The following is a 20,471-nucleotide window of genomic DNA, read 5'->3' as shown; positions in this document are numbered from 1 at the left end:
ATTTCTCTACAAGTGCAATGAAAATTTCTAAAAGTATACAAAACTCAACATAATTTTTAAATGTCTTCCTATGACACATAAAAATAGCAAATGTCATGAAATTATAAGTGAGACCACAATTATGCTCTTTATTGGACAATGAATTTGTAAAATAATAGCAACATATCATCCATCAGAACAATGGATTAGTCAAAATTGAGACTATTTTGATACCTATGAAAAATTTATCCTGAATCTGCCTATTAATGGTTACCATGTTTATTGGATATGTCTAAATGTCACTTAAAGGAATTCATGAATTCACTTAAAGGAAAGCATGATTTAAAGGAAAGTTGGTTTGCTTGTTTTTTTTACCTTTTTCATTACGTTCAGGAATAAGAACATTATCCACTGTGACATTGGCTGTTTCCTAAAAGAAGAAATACATATTAAAGTAATTCAATTTCATAAGTCTAGAAAGAGCAGAACCTCAACAGAAATCCAAAGCTACCCCTGGGACTATACAGTGAAAGAAAGTGGAATATAATTTAGAAGAAAGCTAGTAGAATGCAAAGTTATTTTATTCTATTCGACAGTATTTACTGCCATATATATTTAAGGCTTCCACACCAACGCAGGCTCCCACACCAATGCAGGATTCCACAACAATGCTAAAAAATCAAGTATCAATGTCACAGTCAGTTATAGTCAATTTTAAATGACTTCTAGTCCTATAAAACTGATTATCTCTAATTTGCTTTAATAAAAACTAACAATAACATGCAAAACGTCAACTAGAACAGGAAAACTAAAAATTGAGTTAAGACAAATACATAACTCACAGTACTCTTAAATGTTCTATGACTCATTGCTGACAGATCACTGAGAGGAGAAAGCCCTCAACTCTTCAAACAGTTACCAAAAAATGGCAATCCACTCCAGTATTCTGGCCCGGAGAATCCCATGGACAGAGGAGTCTGGCGGGCTACAGTCCCTGGGGTTGCAAAGAGTCAGACATGACTGGGTGACTAACACACAATCTCCTGAATTCCCAAATAAGTGAAGAAGAATGAGAATGAAAGCTTTCCTGGCTTTAAAAAAGTAGCTGCAAATAACAGCATTTTTCTGCCTCATAACTTCACTCCTTACACTTGATTATAGATGCAACAGAGTTCAAGGGTCATTATCTACGCACACACATTCTACCTTTTGTAACATGTTTGGAAATTCTTTCTCCCGATGACTCTGCTCTATAGGATTCAAGGTTGCTCCTGAAAGAGAAATGAGGGAAGTTAGGTATATTAACTGTTATGTTCTTAACAAACACTTCTTTTTTCTTTCTTACATTGTGAAAATAAATACCTTGCTAGTAAGGTTCATTTCTAAAGCTCAGTTTCATTCCCACTGAATGGTTACAAATGTCCATACGTGAAAGAGCTTTCTAATGATCAAATATAAAAACATACCTTTGTTCACTTAGAACATGAGCACCTATCTTTTTGTTTGTATTTTTTATTTTTTTTAACAAAAAACATGTGGCATGCAGGATCTTAGTTCCCTGACCAGGGATGGAACCCATGCCCCCTTGCAATAGAAGTGTGGAGTCTCAACCATTGGACTGCCAGGGAAGTCCATCAGCACCTATCTTAAACTATTCTTCAGTTCAGTTCAATCGCTCACTTGTGTCTGACTCTTTGCGACCACATGAATCGCAGCACGCCAGGCCTCCCTGTCCATCACCAACTCGCGGAGTTCACTCAGACTCACGTCCATCGAGTCAGTGATGCCATCCAGCCATCTCATCCTCTGTCGTCCCCTTCTCCTTCTGCTCTCAATCTCTCCCAGCATCAGAGTCTTTTCCAATGAGTCAACTCTTCGCATGAGGTGGCCAAAGTACTGGGGTTTCAGCTTTAGCATCATTCCTTCCAAAGAAATCCCAGGGCTGATCTCCTTCAGAATGGACTGGTTGGATCTCCTTGCAGTCCAAGGGACTCTCAAGAGTCTTCTCCAACACCACAGTTCAAAAGCATCAATTCTTCTGAGCTCAGCTTTCTTCACAGTCCAACTCTCAAATCCATACATGACCACAGGAAAAACAATAGCCTTGACTAGACGGACCTTTGTTGGCAAAGTAATGTCTCTGCTTTTCAATATGCTATCTAGGTTGGTCATAACTTTCCTTCCAAGGAGTAAGCATATTTTAATTTCATGGCTGCAGTCACCATCTGCAGTGATTTTGGAGACCCAAAAAATAAAGTCTGACACTGTTTCCACTTTTTCCCCATCTATTTCCCATGAAGTGATGGGACCGGATGCCATGATCTTCGTTTTCTGAATGTTGAGCTTTAAGCCAACTTTTTCACTCTCCACTTTCACTTTCATCAAGAGGCTTTTTAGTTCCTCTTCACTTTCTGCCATAAGGGTGGTGTCATCTGCATATCTGAGGTTATTGATATTTCTCCCGGCAATCTTGATTCCAGCTGGTGCTTCTTCCAGCCCAGCGTTTCTCATGATGTACTCTGCATATAAGTTAAATAAACAGGGTGACAATATACAGCCTTGATGTACTCCTTTTCCTATCTGGAACCAGTCTGTGGTTCCTTGTCCAGTTCTAACTGTTTCTTCCTGACCTGCATATAGGTTTCTCAAGAGGCAGGTCAGGTGGTCTGGTATTCCCATCTCTTTCAGAATTTTCCACAGTTTATTGTGATCCACACAGTCAAAGGCTTTGGCATAGTCAATAAAGCAGAAATAGATGTTTTTCTGGAACTCTTGTTTTTTTGATGATCCAGCGGATGTTGGCAATTTATCTCTGGTACCTCTGCCTTTTCTAAAACCAGCTTGAACATCTGGAAGTTCATGGTTCACGTATTGCTGAAGCCTGGCTTGGAGAATCTTGAGCATTACTTTACTAGCATGTGAGATGAGTGCAAGTGTGCAGTAGTTTGAGCATCCTTTGGCATTTCCTTTCTTTGGGATTGGAATGAAAACTGACCCTTTCCAGTCCTGTGGCCACTGATGAGTTTTCCAGCAAAGATCGAGTTTTCCTTCTATCTGGAAATATGCCAGCAAATTTGGAAAACTCAGCAGTGGCCACAGGAATGGAAAGGGTCAGTTTTCATTCCAATCCCAAAGATTTGCTGGCATATTGAGTGCAGCACTTTCACAGCATCATCTTTCAGGATTTGAAATAGCTCAACTGGAAATCCATCACCTCCACTAGCTTTGTTCGTAGTGATGCTTTCTAAGGCCCACTTGACTTCACATTCCAGGATGTCTGGCTCTAGGTCAGTGATCACACCATCGTGATTATCTGGGTCATGAAGATCTTTTTTGTACAGTTCTTCTGTGTATTCTTGCCACCTCTTCTTAATACCTTCTGCTTCTGTTAGATCCATACCATTTCTGTCCTTTATCGAGCCCATCTTTGCATGAAATGTTCCCTTGGTATCTCTAATTTTCTTGAAGAGATCTCTAGTCTTTCCCATTCTGTTGTTGTCCTCTATTTCTTTGCATTGATTGCTGAGGAAGGCTTTCTTATCTCTTCTTGCTATTCTTTGGAATTCTGCATTCAGATGCTTATATCTTTCCTTTTCTCCTTTGCTTTTCATTTCTCTTCTTTTCACTCCTATTTGTAAGGCCTCCCCAGACAGCCATTTTGCTTTTTTGCATTTCTTTTCCATGGAGATGGTCTTGATCCCTGTCTCCTGTACAATGTCACACACCTCAGTCCATAGTTCATCAGGCACTCTATCAGATCTAGTCCCTTAAATCTATTTCTCACTATATTTCTCACTATATTCTCACTGTTTAATCATAAGGGATTTGATTTAGGTCATACCTAAATGGTCTAGTGGTTTTCCCTACTTTCTTCAATTTAAGTCTGAATTTGGGAATAAGGAGTTCATGATCTGAGCCACAGTCAGCTCCTGGTCTTGTTTTTGTTGACTGTATACAACTTCTCCATCTTTGGCTACAAAGAATATAATCAATCTGATTTTGGTGTTGACCATCTGGTGATGTCCATGTGTAGAGTCTTCTCTTGTGTTGTTGGAAGAGGGTGTTTGCTATGACCAGTCCATTTTCTTGGCAAAACTCTATTAGTCTTTGTCCTGCTTCATTTCATATTCCAAGGCCAAATCTGCCTGTTACTCCAGGTGTTTCTTGGCTTCCTACTTTTGCATTCCAGTCCCCTATAATGAAAAGGACATCTTTTTTGGGTGTTAGTTCTAAAAGGTCTTGTAGGTCTTCATAGAACCATTCAACTTCAGTTTCTTTAGCGTTACTGGTTGGGGCATAGACTTGGATTACTGTGATATTGAATGGTTTACCTTGGAAACGAACAGAGATCATTCTTTCATTTTTGAGACTGCATCCAAGTACTGCATTTTGGACTCTTCTGTTGACCATGATGGCTCCTCCATTTCTTCTAAGGGATTCCTGCCCGCAGTAGTAGATATAATGTTCATCTGAGTTAAATTCACCCATCACCTTGCTGGTAATAGAAGCAAGGTCCAATGCTGTAAAGAGCAATATTGCATAGGAACCTAGAACGTCAGGTCCATGAATCAAGGCAAATTGGAAGTGGTCTAACGAGATGGCAAGAGTGAATGTCGACATTCTAGGAATCAGCAAACTAAAACTATTCTTAGATATCATCAAAAATATTAAAGTATGAAGGTGAGAATTGACAAGAAGAAAGCAACACTGTTATCGGTTTTCTGCACATATATTTAAAACTTTTACAATTATGGGATTATATCCCTCTGGCTTAGTTTACTTGTTATCCTATCTTGCGCCATAAGGTATTAGAGGGGTGTGTGTGTGTATGTGTGTGTGAGAGAGAGACCAACCACAAACGCCCACACTCTCCCCAGCTGGACTATTACTTCTGTCTGTTATGGTTCTGCCTGAACTAAGGAAGTCTGTGGTGGCTTCCTACAAAAAATTTAAGCTGCAGTTACTTTGCAGTTACTTCTGATGTTTTGATTCAGACTTTAGAAAAGTTTTATTTCATTTTCTAGTTTTAGATTGTATTCTAGTGTTTATTAGATTGTTTTGCTTAGAAGACTAGCAACAAACACAATAACAAACCTTGAACAAAACTACTAACCAATTAGATCAAACAGACTTTTATAGAACATCCCATCCAAAACACAATATACTCATACTTTGCAATTGTACACTGAACATTCTTCAGAACAGATCATGCGTTAGGCAGTAAAATGAGCCTTAATAAACTTGGAAGGATGAAATCATACAAAGTATATTCTCTGACCACCTGGAATTAAAGTAGAAATCAATAACAAAAGGAAGTTTTTGAAATTGACTAACACATGAACATTAAACACCAAATTCATAAATAATGAATGAGTCAAGAAATCACAAGGGAAATTAGAAAAAACTTTATGATAAATGAAAACAAAAACACAACATGCCAAGATTTATGGCATGCAGCAAAAGCAGTGCTTAAAGGGAAATTTTTTTGCTGTTAACGCTCTCCTTTAAAAAGAGGAAAGATATCAAATAAAGAGCCTAAACTTTTGCATTGGGGAATAAAAAAGAAGAGAAAACTAAACCAAAGGAAGCAAAAAGAAGGAAGAATTAAGATTGGAGTGGAAATAAATGAAACAGAAGAACAGAATAGAAAAACAAAAGAGAAAAACCAATGAAATCAAAGTTGGTTCTTTGAAAATATAAACACAGTTGACAATCCCTTAGTTAGACTGACCAAAAGAGAAAAAAAGAAGACTCAAATTATCATAATTAAGAACAAAAGACATAACTACTGACCTTACAGAAATAAAATGAATTATAAGGGAATACTGTAAACAACTATTTGTCCAAAAACTAGATAAATGATATGGACAGATTCCTAGAAAGACACAGACTACCAAAACTAAGTCAAGAAGAAATAAGCAATCTGAATGGATCTGTAACAAGGGAAGAAATTTAACTAATATTTTAACACTTCTCATAAGGAAAAGCCCAGGTCCAAATGGCTTCACAAGTGAACTCTACCAAGCATTTCAAGAAGACTTAAGATCAGTTCTTCACTAATTTTTCCAAAATAGAAGAGGAGGAAACAACTCCCAAATCTCTTTGAGGCTAATATTATTCTTATATCAATGCCACACAAAATAGCACAAGAAAACTATAGACCAATAACCCTTATAAATGTAGATGCAAAAATGCTCACCAAAATATTAGCAAATTAAATCCAGAAACAAGAAAGATGAGATACTATGACCAAGTGGGATTTATCCCAGGAATCCAAGGTTAGCTTAATATCTGAAAATCAATCAATGTAACACACATTAGTAAAATGAACAAAACTCATAAAATTCAATAAGCTGTCATGATAAAACTCTAGGGAGAAAAAAAATTCCTTAATTTGATAAAGGGCATCTGTGAAAAACCTGCAGTGAACATCATACATAATAGTGAAAGAAAATGTTTTTCCCTTAGATCAGGAACAAGAAAGAAGGTCTGGTCTTGCCACTTTTATTCAATGTTATACTACAGGCTTCTGGCAGGACAATTAGGCAAGAAAAACAAACAACAAACATTCTGAGTAAGGTATTGCTGTATAGAATAAAATTTGAAGTTTTCAGGTTGCAAGGGGACTAAAAGCCATTATCCTGTTGTTGCATATAAATAGACAAGGCTTCATTGTTGGATAAAATGGAAGATTCAAAATGGCTCTCCTAAGAAGCCAGCAGAAAGCTGCAGATTTCATGTCCAAACTAAAAGACCGGGCTTCGCTGGTGGCTCAGAGGTAGAGTCCGCCTGCCAATGCAGGGGATATTGGTTCCATCTCTGGTCCAGAAAGATCCCACTAAGCCCATGTACCACAATCACTGGTCCTATGTGCTGCAACTGCTGAAACCCACGTGCCTAGAGTCCATGCTCCACAACAGGGGAAGCCATCGCAGTGAGAAGCCTGTGCACAGCAACTAAAAAGTAGCCCCCGCTCAACTAGAGAAAAGCCCGCATAGCAACCAAGACCCAGCACAGCCATAAAAAAATAAACAGAATTATAAAAAGGAAAATTAAAAGACAACCACTGACCATTGAGATTTACATGCACAATGTGATATATAAGGACATATGCACGCATGCTGAGTCACTTCAGTCATGTCTGACTCTTCAGGACCCTATGGACTGTAGCCCCCCAGGCTCCTCTGTCCATGGGATTCTCCAGGTAAGAATACTGGAGTGGTTCGTCATGACCTCCTCCAGGGAATCTTCCTGACCCAGGGATCGAACACACATGTCTTGTGTCTCCTGCACTGCGGTGGATTCTTTACCACTGAGCCACAGGGGAAGCCTATGTAAGGATATGCATGCCAGAAATATAATGACAGCAAGTAAAAATGCTTGACCCCTGGTCTGGGGGGACCCCACATGCCTCGGAGAAACCGGGCCCTTGCGCCACAAGCACTGAGCCCGTGCTCTAGCGCCCACAAGTCACAACCACTGAGTCCACATGCTGCAACTCCTGAAGCTTGTGCACTTAGAGCCTGTGCAAGAGGCCGTACAAAAGAAGCCACCAAAATGAGAAGCCCGTGAGCCAAAACCAGAGAGCGGCCCCTGTTCACTGCAACTAGAGACAGCCCGAATAGAGCAACAGAGATCCAGCACAGCCGAAACTAAATAAACAAAAGGAAGGGAGGAATCAAAAAAATACTCAGAAAAAAAAAAATGAAATTTTGCATGTGCCACAGCCTAGGAGTCAAACCAAAGATGTGGAATTTTTGTCCATATAATTCCCCATTGCATAAATAAACAACATGGAGCAGGAGAAGACGCTCTGCAATCAATTCCAGAAAACCGAAGTATAAAATATACTGAAGTATAAAATATATTGGTGTGAGTCTATACTGTGAACAACCAGTTGCATGTGTGGTGAAGGTGGCTGGACAAGGCTCAAATAATGAAAAAGCATTACTTTACGGCTCCCAGAGACTCAACGGCACTTTACTAGATCAGTCAGTGGCACAGTGAGGCATTCGGCTGTATAAAACTCAGTGAAGAAATAGTGTGCAACAGACACAAGGTATTAGCCAAGTTATACGTATATCACTAATAGGATAATATCATGCTAGAAACCTATGGGAACTGTCTAATACTTGCTGCCGCTGCTGCTAAGTTGCTTCAGTCGTGTCTGACCCTGGGTGACCCCATAGACGGCAGCCCACCAGGCTCCCCCGTCCCTGGGATTCTCCAGGCAAGAACACTGGAGTGGGTTGCCATTTCCTTCTCCAATGCAGGAAAGTGAAAAGTGAAAGTGAAGTCACTCAGTCGTGTCCGACTCCTAGTGACCCCATGGACTGCAGCCTACCAGGCTCCTCCGTCCATGGGATTTTCCAGGCAGGAGTACTGGAGTGGGGTGCCATTGCCTTCTCCAGTCTAATACCTAGTTCATGTGAAAACCCTACAAAATAAAAGTCACTCTGAAGCTACAGTTTTCTGGTACAAATCTCTCAGGATTTCTTCTCATTTGTGTAAAGCTTCTTTAAGTGATGAGATAGTGACTTGCCTGGACTAAATATATTATCAAACAGCATGTGTGCAAATACACAGAACTACAAATATGCCTAGATGAAAGATTCAAAGAATAAGCCTGCTGATCTAAAGGACTTTCCCACCTAAGAGTCCTGTGTCCATAACCTAAGACCCAAGATCACTCAAGATCATTCTTGTCAATATCAATGAATCCAAAGTGGAATAAACAGAACAAGGGACATTAGGAGATTATTTTATTTACAAAGACTGTACAGGGAAAACTTCACATGCTTTACTTTCCAGGAAATGTAAGGAATGACACAGCGTCAGAAACAGAAGACAAAGAGAGGGAAGAAGCAGGACATGGTGAAATAGATGTAAACAGGTAAAGCAAAGTTAGAAGCCATGGCATAAACTCAACAGTGAAGATAACAGAGAAATTCCAGGGTTATTCTGGAGGTTATCATTTGCACCAAAATGCACAGATGGTTGCTGTTGTTTAGCTGCTAAGTCATGTCCAGCTTTTTGCGACCCCATGGACTGTAGCCCACCAGGCTCCTCTGCCCATGGGATTCTCCAGGCAAGACTACTAGAGTGGGTTGCCATTTCCTCCTCCAGGGAAGCTTCCTGACCCAGGGATCAAACCCATGTCTCCTGCATTGGCAGGAGAATTCTTTATCGCTGAGCCACCAAGAAAGCCCTAAAATACACAGGGGAAATTCAATTATTTTTAACTTGTTATTATAGGGTAAAATAAATTATAGCATTATTTTCATTTTACTCATATTGTGGTTCTGATCATGTTTATGACTCAGTTTCAGATTCTTGGAAAGAGAACTTATTCTCTTAACTAAGTAAGAACATTTTAAGAAGTATAACTTGTAAATAAATTTTAAAAAGCAACTATAAAGTGGTGGAAAGGAATTTGTTGTATAAGTTAGGCAATAAGAAAAGAAAGCGTCACAAAAATATGAAGCTGCAAACTCCCCTTCAGGTAAAAGCGGTAGGTAAGTAATCACTGACATACAACATGACTAGTCAATGTCTTGGATAAAATACAATATTTACAAGTTACGATTTATATAAAATGAACCAAGAGCCATATCATTTCAATCAATGCTTACCATAATTTGCAATTAAATGGATAGCTCGATGATGCCCCATCTCCTGGAGGATCTGTAAAAGGTCACCGATGGTCTTGTTTTTCTGAGCCCAGGACCAAAGCAATTCTCTTGTTCCACTTTTACCTTGGTCTACATATCTTTCAATGTGACGAACATCCAGCCAGCTGCTTGAAAGCCGCTCCGCTGTGGAAATTGTAATAGGAAGAACCAAAGAATAATTTACTTTCATTGGTATGTTTTATTACCTTTTATTTACATTTACGTTTTGAACTAATTTTAACATGTACTCCTTTAACTTCCCCTAATGTTAAGACCTTACATAACCACAGTACAATGATCAGACCCAGTGGTTACTAAGCTGCAAGTGCAAGTGAAAAGTCACTCAATCATGTCCAGCTCTTTGCAACCCCATGGACTATACAGTCCATGGAATTCTCCAGGCCAGAATACTGGAGTGGGTAGCCTTTCCCTTCTCCAGGGGATCGTCCCAACCCAGGGATCGAACCCAGGTCTTGTGCATTGCAGCAGATTCTTTACCAGCTGAGCCACAAGGGAAGCCTAAGCTGCAAACCTCATTCTATTTTCACCCATTTTTTTTATTGATGTCTTTTTTCTGTTCTAAGATCCTATCCAGTTTCTCACATTTCAATTACTCGTTATTTCTCCCTCTGATCCAAGTCAGTACCATATGGCACATTTTAGTCCTGTCTCATGTATAGTTTCATTCTCACACAGTGAGAAACTGCTCTCATTATCTACAATATATTTACTTGTTTGTTTCCTTCTACCATGTACATAAAGTACTTTCAGAATGGCTAACCCAAATCCCTGTGAGGAACAGATTAGCTAACCAAATTAAAGCATTTGTGTACACTTGTTTTTGTCCTCAGCCTGAGTATTTTGGGAAGAGCGTGTTTTCCAAGGTTACTTAGGTTAGTTCTTTTCTTTCTCATTTTCTTCAGTGTAGTCACTGATAATATATTACTAGTTCGGTTCATTTGTTGAAACTTTTATGAAATGCTGTTTTAAATTTTTATTCTAGATTGTCTTGCTGAACATGTTTGAACAATTAAAAGTTATTATCTGGGTAGGGTCTGAGTAGGGTCAGGGAAATACATTCTGCTGGATAATAGGATTTAAATTACTCTAAAACAGTCTCTATGACTTTTTTAGGGTCCCCTATAAATATCTTAAATGAAAGTATATGACTTTTTTTTAAAAAGTTTTATTGAAGTATAGTTGATTTAGTATGACTTTTTATGGCACTGTGACATAAGAGGATTCTTTGAGTAAAAAATTATACAACCTTTCCACATAAATTCCAAATTTTAAAGTGTATTTTAAGGCAAAGGAATGGGGAAATCAAGCAAATGACAGATGGAAAGGTAGCTTTCTCATCCCTGGGACGGTACTCGCAGGTTAGTCCAACCATCTTGAGTACTGAAATGAACGATGTGTTTTAGGGCCAGTGATGGTAACAGCAGCAACCCTTCATACCTTTATCCTCCAGAGAGTCTTAAAACTCCAGGAAGTCAGATACAGGTCTATAGGTCAAAATCCAGCTGCCACCTGAAAGTGGTCATGGGGAACCCCAACACCTCACCATGACTGGCTGTGGGAATCAGCCCCCTCTCCGTCTGACACACACAAATTTGGAAGCTGCCCTCCAGTAGTAACAGAGGCAACCTCACTCAAGGACTCACTTAGCCACCAAAGACATTCTCCAAAGGCTGATGTCCTTTTAAAAGGTGAACAGGCTCTCAGCTCTGAGCAGAGCAATAAGCCTGAGGTGACTATCTTTTTGTTCAGTCTGCTTCAGACTCCACAGGTTTTAAAAATTTCTTAAGGAACTATGGGGTCGCAAAGAGTTGGACACAACTGAGCGACTGAAATGAACCGACTGAACACCAGTTACAGTATTTGAATCAAGACATCAGAAAGGTAAATATCTTCTGTTTACTATGGCATCCCTCCCCCCATGTTTTCAGTCTGACACGGGTTTGCAGGACTATTAATTTCCTTCAGTTTTATGTTTCTGCTGAGATTATAAGTAAATCCTGAAAGTTGAAAGAGATCACAATATGATACCACTGTGCTGTGCTAAGTCACTTCAGTTGTGTCTGACTCCCTGGGACCCCATGGACTGTAGCCCACCAGGCTCTTCTGTCCACGAGATTCTCCAGGCAAGAATACTGGAGTGGGTTGCCACCCCCTCCTCCAGGGGATCCTCCTGACCCAGCGTCTCTTATGCCTCCTGCACTGGCAGGCGGGTTTGTTACCACTAGCGCCATGTGGGAAGCCCTAAATGATACCACTGCTATCCCTCTTTCTGAGAAAACAAAGCAGATTTGGTAGATAGTCCTAGTACCCACCAGTACTTCCAGCTTCAATCTCATCAGAGGATAAGATTTTCCTGCTCTAGGTTGGTGGTTATGCCTATGTGTCTCTTCCAGCCAGAAACACCGACGAGCCAGGGTGCAATTCTCCAGGCTCCCATCCCTGCCGCAGCAACGGTAGAAGCACGTGTCAAGAAAGGAGTGCCCTGAGATGCCGCACCACCACAATGGACACTGGCTGTCCTGGACTCTCAGTGCTCTTCCCACAAACAAACAGGAAGCTTCTCTTAGGTTAACCACTGAGATTTAGCTGCTGTGCATTTTTTTTTTTTTTGAAACTGCAGTATAATTTAGACTAACCCAACTAATACATACAAAGTTCTTATCTTGAATGTTTTATTTCGGTTACATCTTATACCCAAAATAAGTGAAAGGAAGTGAGTACAATCAAACAAGGGAAGATAAAGTTGAAACATTCAATCTGAATGCAAGCATGCTTCGGCTTAAGTGGTGGGACGGGAGGGGAAGAGTTACTACAAAATATCTAACATCATTCATTTAGTTAGAACGTCTTGCCCTTCTTCCATATTTTAGGTTCTGGCAAGAACATCTTCCTTTCACATCTACCAAATGCCAATATATATTTGAGACAAAATATCACTAAAAAAAATAGAAAGGTACCTTCAAAGCAAAATATTTGGTAAGACATGCTAACTCTATTTTAATGTATTTTTAGATGAAGTCATTTGTCTATTTGATTGAGACACAATTTTATGAATATTTGTGGTTCTGTCACTAAGTCATGTCCGACTCTTTGTGACCCCATGGACTGCAGCACACCAGGCTTCCCTGTGCTTCACTGTCTCCTGGAGTTTGCTCAAACTCATGTCCATTGAGTCAGTGATGCCAACCAGCCATCTCATCCTCTGTAGCCCCCTCTCCTCTTGCCCTCAATCCTTCCAGCATCAGGGTCTTTCCCAATGAGTCAGTTCATCAGGTGGCCAAAGTACTGGAGCTTCAGCATCAGTCTTTCCAGTGAATATTCAGGTTGATTTCCTATAGGACTGACTGGTTTGATCTCCTCACTGTCCAAGGGACTCTCAACAGTCTTCTCCAGTATCACAATTAGAAAGCATTGATTCTTTGGTGCTCAGCCTTCTTTATGGTCCAACTCTCACATCACACAACTCACTCAACACATGAACACTCCAACTCTTTCTAAAAGTTCCTAGAAGTAATACCACAAATCAGTGTCATTCAAACATCTGATGAGCATCTACTGACTGTCAGCAATGCAGTAACTGCACACAGCAAGTGTAAGTGGAGCGTGAAGACAGGTCCCTAACTAAAGATGGGGCATCGTGGGCTCCCTTGAGGAGTGCTTTCCAGAGCCTGAGTCAAGATGAAAACTTTGGGTGTTTCTAAAGAGACGCCAATTCTTAAGGAATAACTGGACAGAGTATACTACCCTGGAGAGAAAAAAAAAAATCACTCAAGTTCCAATTTGAAAACAAGACAAAAGAATGACCTCTGAGCCCCATGGACTAAACTCCCTTTTCATGAGAAAAGTCACCAGTCCAGACATCACTGTGGCCCGGTGAATATATGTAGGAACACATGGGTTTAGTGACGGATCTGCCACCAACCTACAGTTCAACTCCAGACAAGTCACAGTCTCACTGAGCAATCTCAAATTTCTCATCAGTTAATACCCTTTGACAAACAGTCCCTCCCAAAAACAGATACCACATTTGGTTGCCTTCACTGGCCTGCTGATTTTTAAAAGTTATTTTTATGTATTCATTTGGCTACACATAATCTTAACTGTAGCAGGATCTTCAGTCTTCGTTGCGTGTGGGATGCAAACTCTTAGTTGTGGCACAGGGGATCTAGTTCCCTGGCCAGGGATCGAACCCGGGTCCTCTGCTTTGGGAGCACGGAAACTTAGCCTCTGGACCACCAGGGAAGTCCCTGGCCTGCCTTATATAAGCACGGACTTTAAAACACTTTCAGTCTTTAAAACACTTCCCAGTCTCCAAATTAACATTCCAAAAAGGGAATGCTAAATATCAAATTTCAGCAAAAGGAAAGTTTAGATTTCTACTTTGTCTATTAGTAAATCAACCAGCTAACATTCATAGGAATCAGGCGTAATACACCAAGTGTGGTTTAGTCTCTAAGTCATTGTGTGACTCTTATGACCCCCATGGACTGCAGCCCACCAGGCTCCTCTGTCCATGGGACTCTCCAGGCAAGAATAATGGAATGGGTTGCCATTTTCTTTTCCAGGAGATCTTCCTGACCCAGGGATTGAGCCCAGGTCTGCTGCATTGTAGGCAGTCTCCTTACTGACTGAGCCACCAGGGAAGCCTCTAAGGTACCCTAAAAATTAACAATATTTATATACCATACAGCAGGACTTTATTTTTCCTTAATAAAACAGTTCTCTTTCCACTTCAACTGTGTGAGATAAGACCCACACATAACTTCTCAGGGGTGAAGAAAGAAGATGCCCGAGTTGGTTGCCACAGCCAGGGAAGGAAGCAAGAGGCCATGGGACATCAGCTCACTTGGCAACAGTTGGGGGGTAAGGCCTCTCAGATGGAGAACTGCTCCAGAAATGAAGACAAGGATGCGAGGGGCCAAGAGGAGACCAGTATGCTTGCAGGAGAGGGTTCACGTTAAAGACAGGGTGAGCAAGCTCCATGAAGTCCACGTTACCTTCGTAGGAATGTGGTTAGCACATAGTCCACGTCCAGGGCATATTTGCTGAATGACAGACAGAGGCCCTGAGTGTCAGCGTAACTTAAAACTTTATCCTGAAAGTAAATGGGACAAATCTAAGATTCCTGAGGAGGTGAGGAGGAGATGAAAGCTTTAGTTTTCAGAAGACCCATCTGGTGGCAATAGCAGCAGGAGTCTCATAGACAGTGAAAGTGAAGTTGCTCAGTCGTGTCCAACTCTTCGTGACCCCATGGACTGTAGCCTACCAGGCTCCTCAGTCCATGGAATTTTCCAGGCAAGAGTCCTGGAGTGGGTTGCCATTTCCTTCTCCAGGGGGTCTTCCCAACCCAGGGATCGAACCCGGGTCTCCTGCACTGCGGGCAGACGCTTTACCGTCTGAGCCACGAGGGAAGCCCATATGGTGTCATAGACAGTATTTGCACATAAAAAGGTATAAACTTTTTATAGCTCAATTCTCACAGTAGGAAAGCAACAGTTAATAACTATTAAGGAAATCTGGAGTTAACTTTTCAAGTTCCAGGGCATGTCAGCTTTCCCACATAATTCTATTACCCATTTTTCTTTCTGTTAATTTCTGAATTTCCTTTTTTAAAAGTGCAAGAGGCCATGATTCCCTTGAGTTGAGATTTAGCTGGAGGGTGAATGAACAGATGCCAAATGCGCTGAGGTTCTTACAGTTCCCTAACCCTGACCTGGGGCAAAGGTTTCTGAGTTTGCATTAAGTCTAGGGAAAGCTAAAGGTGTTTTTCTAACAGTAAATAGTTGACAGTGTTGAAACTGACCCAGCTCAGTGAAAATGGATCCTGAAAGCATGGGTAGCTTCCAGGACTGGAAATGAAATGTATTCTCTTTCCGTAACTGGTGATTCATGGCACAACCTTAATAGCTTTTCTCCAGTGATGACACATTGGGAATAGAAACACTACTAAAAGAATATTATTAGCATCCATAAAATGCATTAATTCATTTAAATCAAATTCTGCAAGACAACATTAATTTGATGTGACAGGAATACAAACTCTTTTTTTTAATTAGTTAATTTTTTAAAAACCTTTTTATTTTGTATAGGGGACTGACTCCCTGGTGGCTCAGGTGGCAAAGAATCTGCCTGCAATGCAGGCAACCTAAGTTCAATCTGTGGGTCGGGAAGATTACCTGGAGAAGGGAATGGCAACCCACTCTGGTATTCTTGGCTCGAGAATTCCATGGACAGAGGAGCCTGTCAGGCTACAGTCCATGGGGTCTCAAAGAGTTGGACAACTAAACAACTACACTTTTTCATAGCCAATTAATGATGTTGTAATAGTTTCAGGTAAAAAGCGAAGGGACTCAGACATACATGTATACATGTACCCAAGAATACAAATTCTTGATTCCTGTTATGTTCTTCAAAATGCAAAGTCTTCTCTAGTCCTTCCTTACTTGTTCCAGAACATAGAAATTTATTTATTTAAAAAGTCCTAAACAAAGAGTGAGTTTCTCAATGACCATAGTGTTGTGAAAGTGAAAAGCATTCTAAATGAAAAGATATATTTGGAAAAATATGCTGTAGTTAAACACTGTTTTAAATCATTTTTTGGAAGGTATTTTTTTTTTTTTTTTGGTTGAAAGTCATCTTGGCATAATATAAGCCAAAAAGTACCTGAGAAGTCCAGAAAGAAATTAATCTGAAGATACTGATAGCTTAATTATTCAGTGCTCAAAGGTCACCAGGGCTCTGTTTTGAGAGGGCAGAACTATCTAGGAGTGCTAACCGCTGGGGAATTCAGCTGCAGAAATCACTCTCCACATGCAAATTTGTCTCTGAAGGGGTTTTTTAGAATAACGCAACATACCCTATTTGGAATCTTTGTATTTGCATATAACCACATGCCAAAACCCCTAGGAAATTATCTACATTCTTGCAAAGTTTGTTTTGAGATAACAAAATGGGAAAAGGAAAAGATGTCTTTTTTCTTTTTTTCCCCACTAGCACACAAACAAATTAGGCAAAAAAAAACCTTTAAGATTGAAATAATATTTTTAATTCCCCCAAAAAGCAAAACAAAACTCAAAAGCGTTAAGTGAGCTCGACTCCCCTTACCAGACCATAGCATTAACACCCACTAACTCATACATTTTACAAGAAACAATACTTGTCCATACCTAAGCTTATGTGTACTTTTTATTTCCTACCTGAGTAGGACTCATATTTCATAAATGGGAAGGCCTATGCATAAGGGAGCCTTCCATCTGTCCTGATCTCTCAATCCCTGACCCAGGGAAGGATCTAACATTAATGACTTCGGGGAGATAACTGAAGAACATTTCACCTTCAACAGCAGTGTTTCTGTCTGGAACTCAGAAGCTGTGTCCTTCCACACTCAGGTAATGATCAGTACAATTTTCCTATACTTCCTTCTTGTTAAAATTTATAGATCTATGTTGGTCTGTTGTCTATGTTAAATTGGAAAATCCTTACAAGCAGGGACCATGGCATTGTATCTAGTATAATGCTTTTTTTAAGATTCTGCCCAACAAGGTTTTGGATGTTTAACAGACATTCTTTAATTCATTCAATCAACAGATATTTACTGAAATGTCTTCTCTATACCAGGTACAATATTAGATGCTCGAGAAGTAAGCAGGAAACAAAGCAAACAAAAAATCTCTGCCCTCATAAAGCTTATTTCTAGATGGACAGTAAACAAAGAAATATATGTATGTATATGCATATATATAAAGTATACAAGGAATGATAAGTGATATAGAGAAAAATAGAGCAGTAAAGGAGCATAAGGGAGCATGTATGAATTTTAAAAGCATAGTCAGGGAACATAATAGTTCATCAAAATCCATCAAGGATGTGAAGAAGGAAGACTCAAGGCTACCTATAGGAAAAAAATTCCTTGAATGTCCATGGAGGCCAATTAATTTGGAGTTGAGCGATTAAGAAGAAGGAAATGAGAAAAGCAATGTAGGGCTTTGGTGTTTACTGTGAGATGGGACTTCCCAGGTGGCACTAGTGGTAAAGAACTTGCCTGCCAATGGAGGAGACATTCGAGATGTGGATTCAGTCCCTGGGTTGGGAAGATCCCTTGGAGGAGGGCATGGCAACCCACTCCAGTATTCTTGCCTGGAAAATCCCATGGACAGGGAAGCCTAGCAGGCTACAGTCCATAGGGTCGCACAGAGTTGGACACCACTAAAGCAACTTAGCATGCATGCATGCTAAGGGAAGCCTAGCATGAGATGGGAAGCTACTGGAGGGTTCTTAATAGGATAATGGTATAAGACACTTTGGGCTTCCCTGGTGGCTCAGCGGTAAAGAATCCACCTGCAATGCAGGAGCCATAGGATATGCAGGTTCCATCCCTGGGTCAGGAAGATCCCCTGGAGGAGGGCATGGCAACCCACTCCAGTACTCTTGCCTGGAGAATCCCCATGGACAGAGGAGCCTGGCGGGCTACAGTCCATAGGGTCATAAAAAGTCAGTCATGACTGAAGTGACTTAGCGCACGCGCACACATACATACACACACATAAGACAGTTCACACTTTTCACAGGCTTACTAGCTGCCGTGTTGAAAAGAAACTCAAAGGGCTTCCCTGGTGGCACAGTGGATAAGAATCCACCTGCCAATGCAGGGGACTTGGGTTTGATCCCTGATCTGGAAAGATCCCACATACCTTGGAGCAGCTAAGCCCACATGCCACAACTATTGAAGCCTGTGTTCCACAGTCCATGAGCTGAGCTGCGACTACTGAGCTCGCAAGCTGCAGTGACTGAAGCCCAGGCAGAACCTGTGCTCCGCAACAAAAGAGGCCACCACAGTGAGAAGCCGGCACACCACAGCAAAGAGCAGTTCCCACTTGCTGCAACTCTAGAAACGTAGCTCAGCCAAAAATAAGTAAATAATTAATTGATTTTTTAAAAGAAGTAAAGAAAGAAACTCGAGGTGAGGCAGGGTGACTGACTAGGAGCCCAACTAGGAAACTGCTGAATTATCCAGGTGAGATCTGATGGTGGTTTGCCCCAGGATGGCTGTGGTGGCAGAGATAATAAGAAGCGGTCAGATTATTAGATAGATCCTGAAGGCACAGTCAATGGCATTTACTGAGAGACAGGAAGTGGTTTGTGAGAGAAAGCAAGAAGTCACAGGAGACTAAACTTTTGGCCAGAACAAAGAAGGATGGGGTTGCCATTGAGATGGGGAGAAACTTTGAAGGAGTGGAACACTTCTGGACTGTTATGGTGGAGAAGACTGTCAAGTAGCCAAATGGATGGATGGTGCTGATGTTCAAGAGATGTTGATGTTGATGCTGATGTTCAGAGATGTTCAGAGACCCAGGTAAGAGATCTGGGAGCTATCAGCACATAGATGGTACTGACAAAGACAGTGGGTAGGATAGATAAACAGCAGAGAAGAGGCCCATGGACTGATCCCAGTGGTATTCTAAGAGATCAGGACAGAGCATACGAGGTAAGAAGAGAAGGAAGAGAGTGTAGTGTTCTAGAAGTAAAGTAAAGCTTTCAGAAGCAAGGAATGATCAAATGTGTCAAGTAAGATGACGACTGAGAACTGACCGTTGGCTTTAGCCACAGTGACCTTGGACAAGGGAAATGCCAATGCAGCAGTAGGGTAGGGGGGTGAAGACCTGACTGGAGCAGGTTTAAAGGAGGATGGAGAAACTGGAGTATAAAGAGCCCTTTTGAGGAATTTCACCGTAAAGGGGAACAGAGAAAGAGGTGGCAACTTAAAGTCTGATCTAGACAGAACACTGTAAGATGTGAGAAATGATATAGTGGACAAAGAACATGGGTTCTACTCCACCTTCAGGGAGGGGAAGCTCAACTCTCTATGTCTTAAGTTGGGCCACACAGTGACTTCCTTCCAAAGAGCATAACATGGAAAGGGGGTGGGGCAGGGTGATTTCACAGTGTCGAAACCTGACAGACTCTACTCCAGCCATGGTTAACATCCACAGTGATCATTCCTGTAAGCGGTGTGCTCCCCCAATATGATGTAATAAAAATGGCACTCTGCCTCTTGTGGTCTGCCCTCCCCCGAAATCCACAATCTCAGTCTAGTCATGAGAACAATATCAGACAAATCTTAGTTGAGGGACATTCTTCAAAACAGTAGACCAGTCCTGATCAGTAGTGACCAGTACTCCTCAAAACTGTCAAGGTCATCAAAAACTAGAAAAGTCTGAAAAATTATCACTGCCAAAAGCCTCCAAAGGATACACGATAACCAAATGAAATGTGATATACTGGGTGGGATTCTGGAAAACAGAAGAGACTTTAGGTAAAAACGAAGGAAATCTGAAAAAAGTATGAATGCAATTTAATAATAGTGTATCAATAGTGGAACAAATGTACCTTACTAATGTCGGATGCTAATAACAGGGGAAACTGGGTGCAGAGTATATGGGAAGGACGGAGTATATGAGGACTCTTTGTACTATCTTATAAATTTTTCTGTAAACTCAAAATTGTTCTAAGCAATAAAGTCTATTTAAAATTAAATAAAAACAACAACATAAACTCTGGAATCTGACCATCTGGTTAGAATTCTAGTCTGCAACTTATTAGACTATGATTTGAGGTACATGCTAAGTCATTTCAGTCATGTCTGACTCTTTGCGGACCGCATGGACTATTGCCCACCAGGGTCCTCTGTCCATGAGATTTTCCAGGAAAGAATACTGGAGTGGGTTGCCGTTTCCTTCTCCAGGGGATCTTCCGATCCCAGGGATTGAACTCGCGTCTCTTACATCTTTTGCATTGGCAGGA

General features: G+C 40.8%; 1 protein-coding gene across 1 annotated transcript in view; it reads right to left on the bottom strand.

Annotated features, from left to right (window-relative positions):
* The window catches only part of IRAK3 (interleukin 1 receptor associated kinase 3), a 63,282-nt gene that overhangs the window by 37,522 nt on the left and 5,289 nt on the right, over nucleotides 1–20,471 (bottom strand). Inside the window, exons 2-4 of the mRNA XM_055579791.1 lie at nucleotides 9,612–9,794; nucleotides 1,186–1,250; nucleotides 355–409 (exon numbers count right to left, since the gene is read on the bottom strand). Coding sequence (XP_055435766.1) covers nucleotides 355–409; nucleotides 1,186–1,250; nucleotides 9,612–9,794 — 303 coding nt within the window. The remainder of the gene's footprint in view (nucleotides 1–354; nucleotides 410–1,185; nucleotides 1,251–9,611; nucleotides 9,795–20,471) is intronic.

This window comes from Bubalus kerabau, chromosome 1 (assembly GCF_029407905.1).
Source record: "Bubalus kerabau isolate K-KA32 ecotype Philippines breed swamp buffalo chromosome 1, PCC_UOA_SB_1v2, whole genome shotgun sequence".
Taxonomy (NCBI): Eukaryota; Metazoa; Chordata; class Mammalia; order Artiodactyla; family Bovidae; genus Bubalus; species Bubalus kerabau.
Note: the sequence above shows the minus strand (reverse complement) of the source record. Positions and strands in the feature narration are given on the sequence as shown.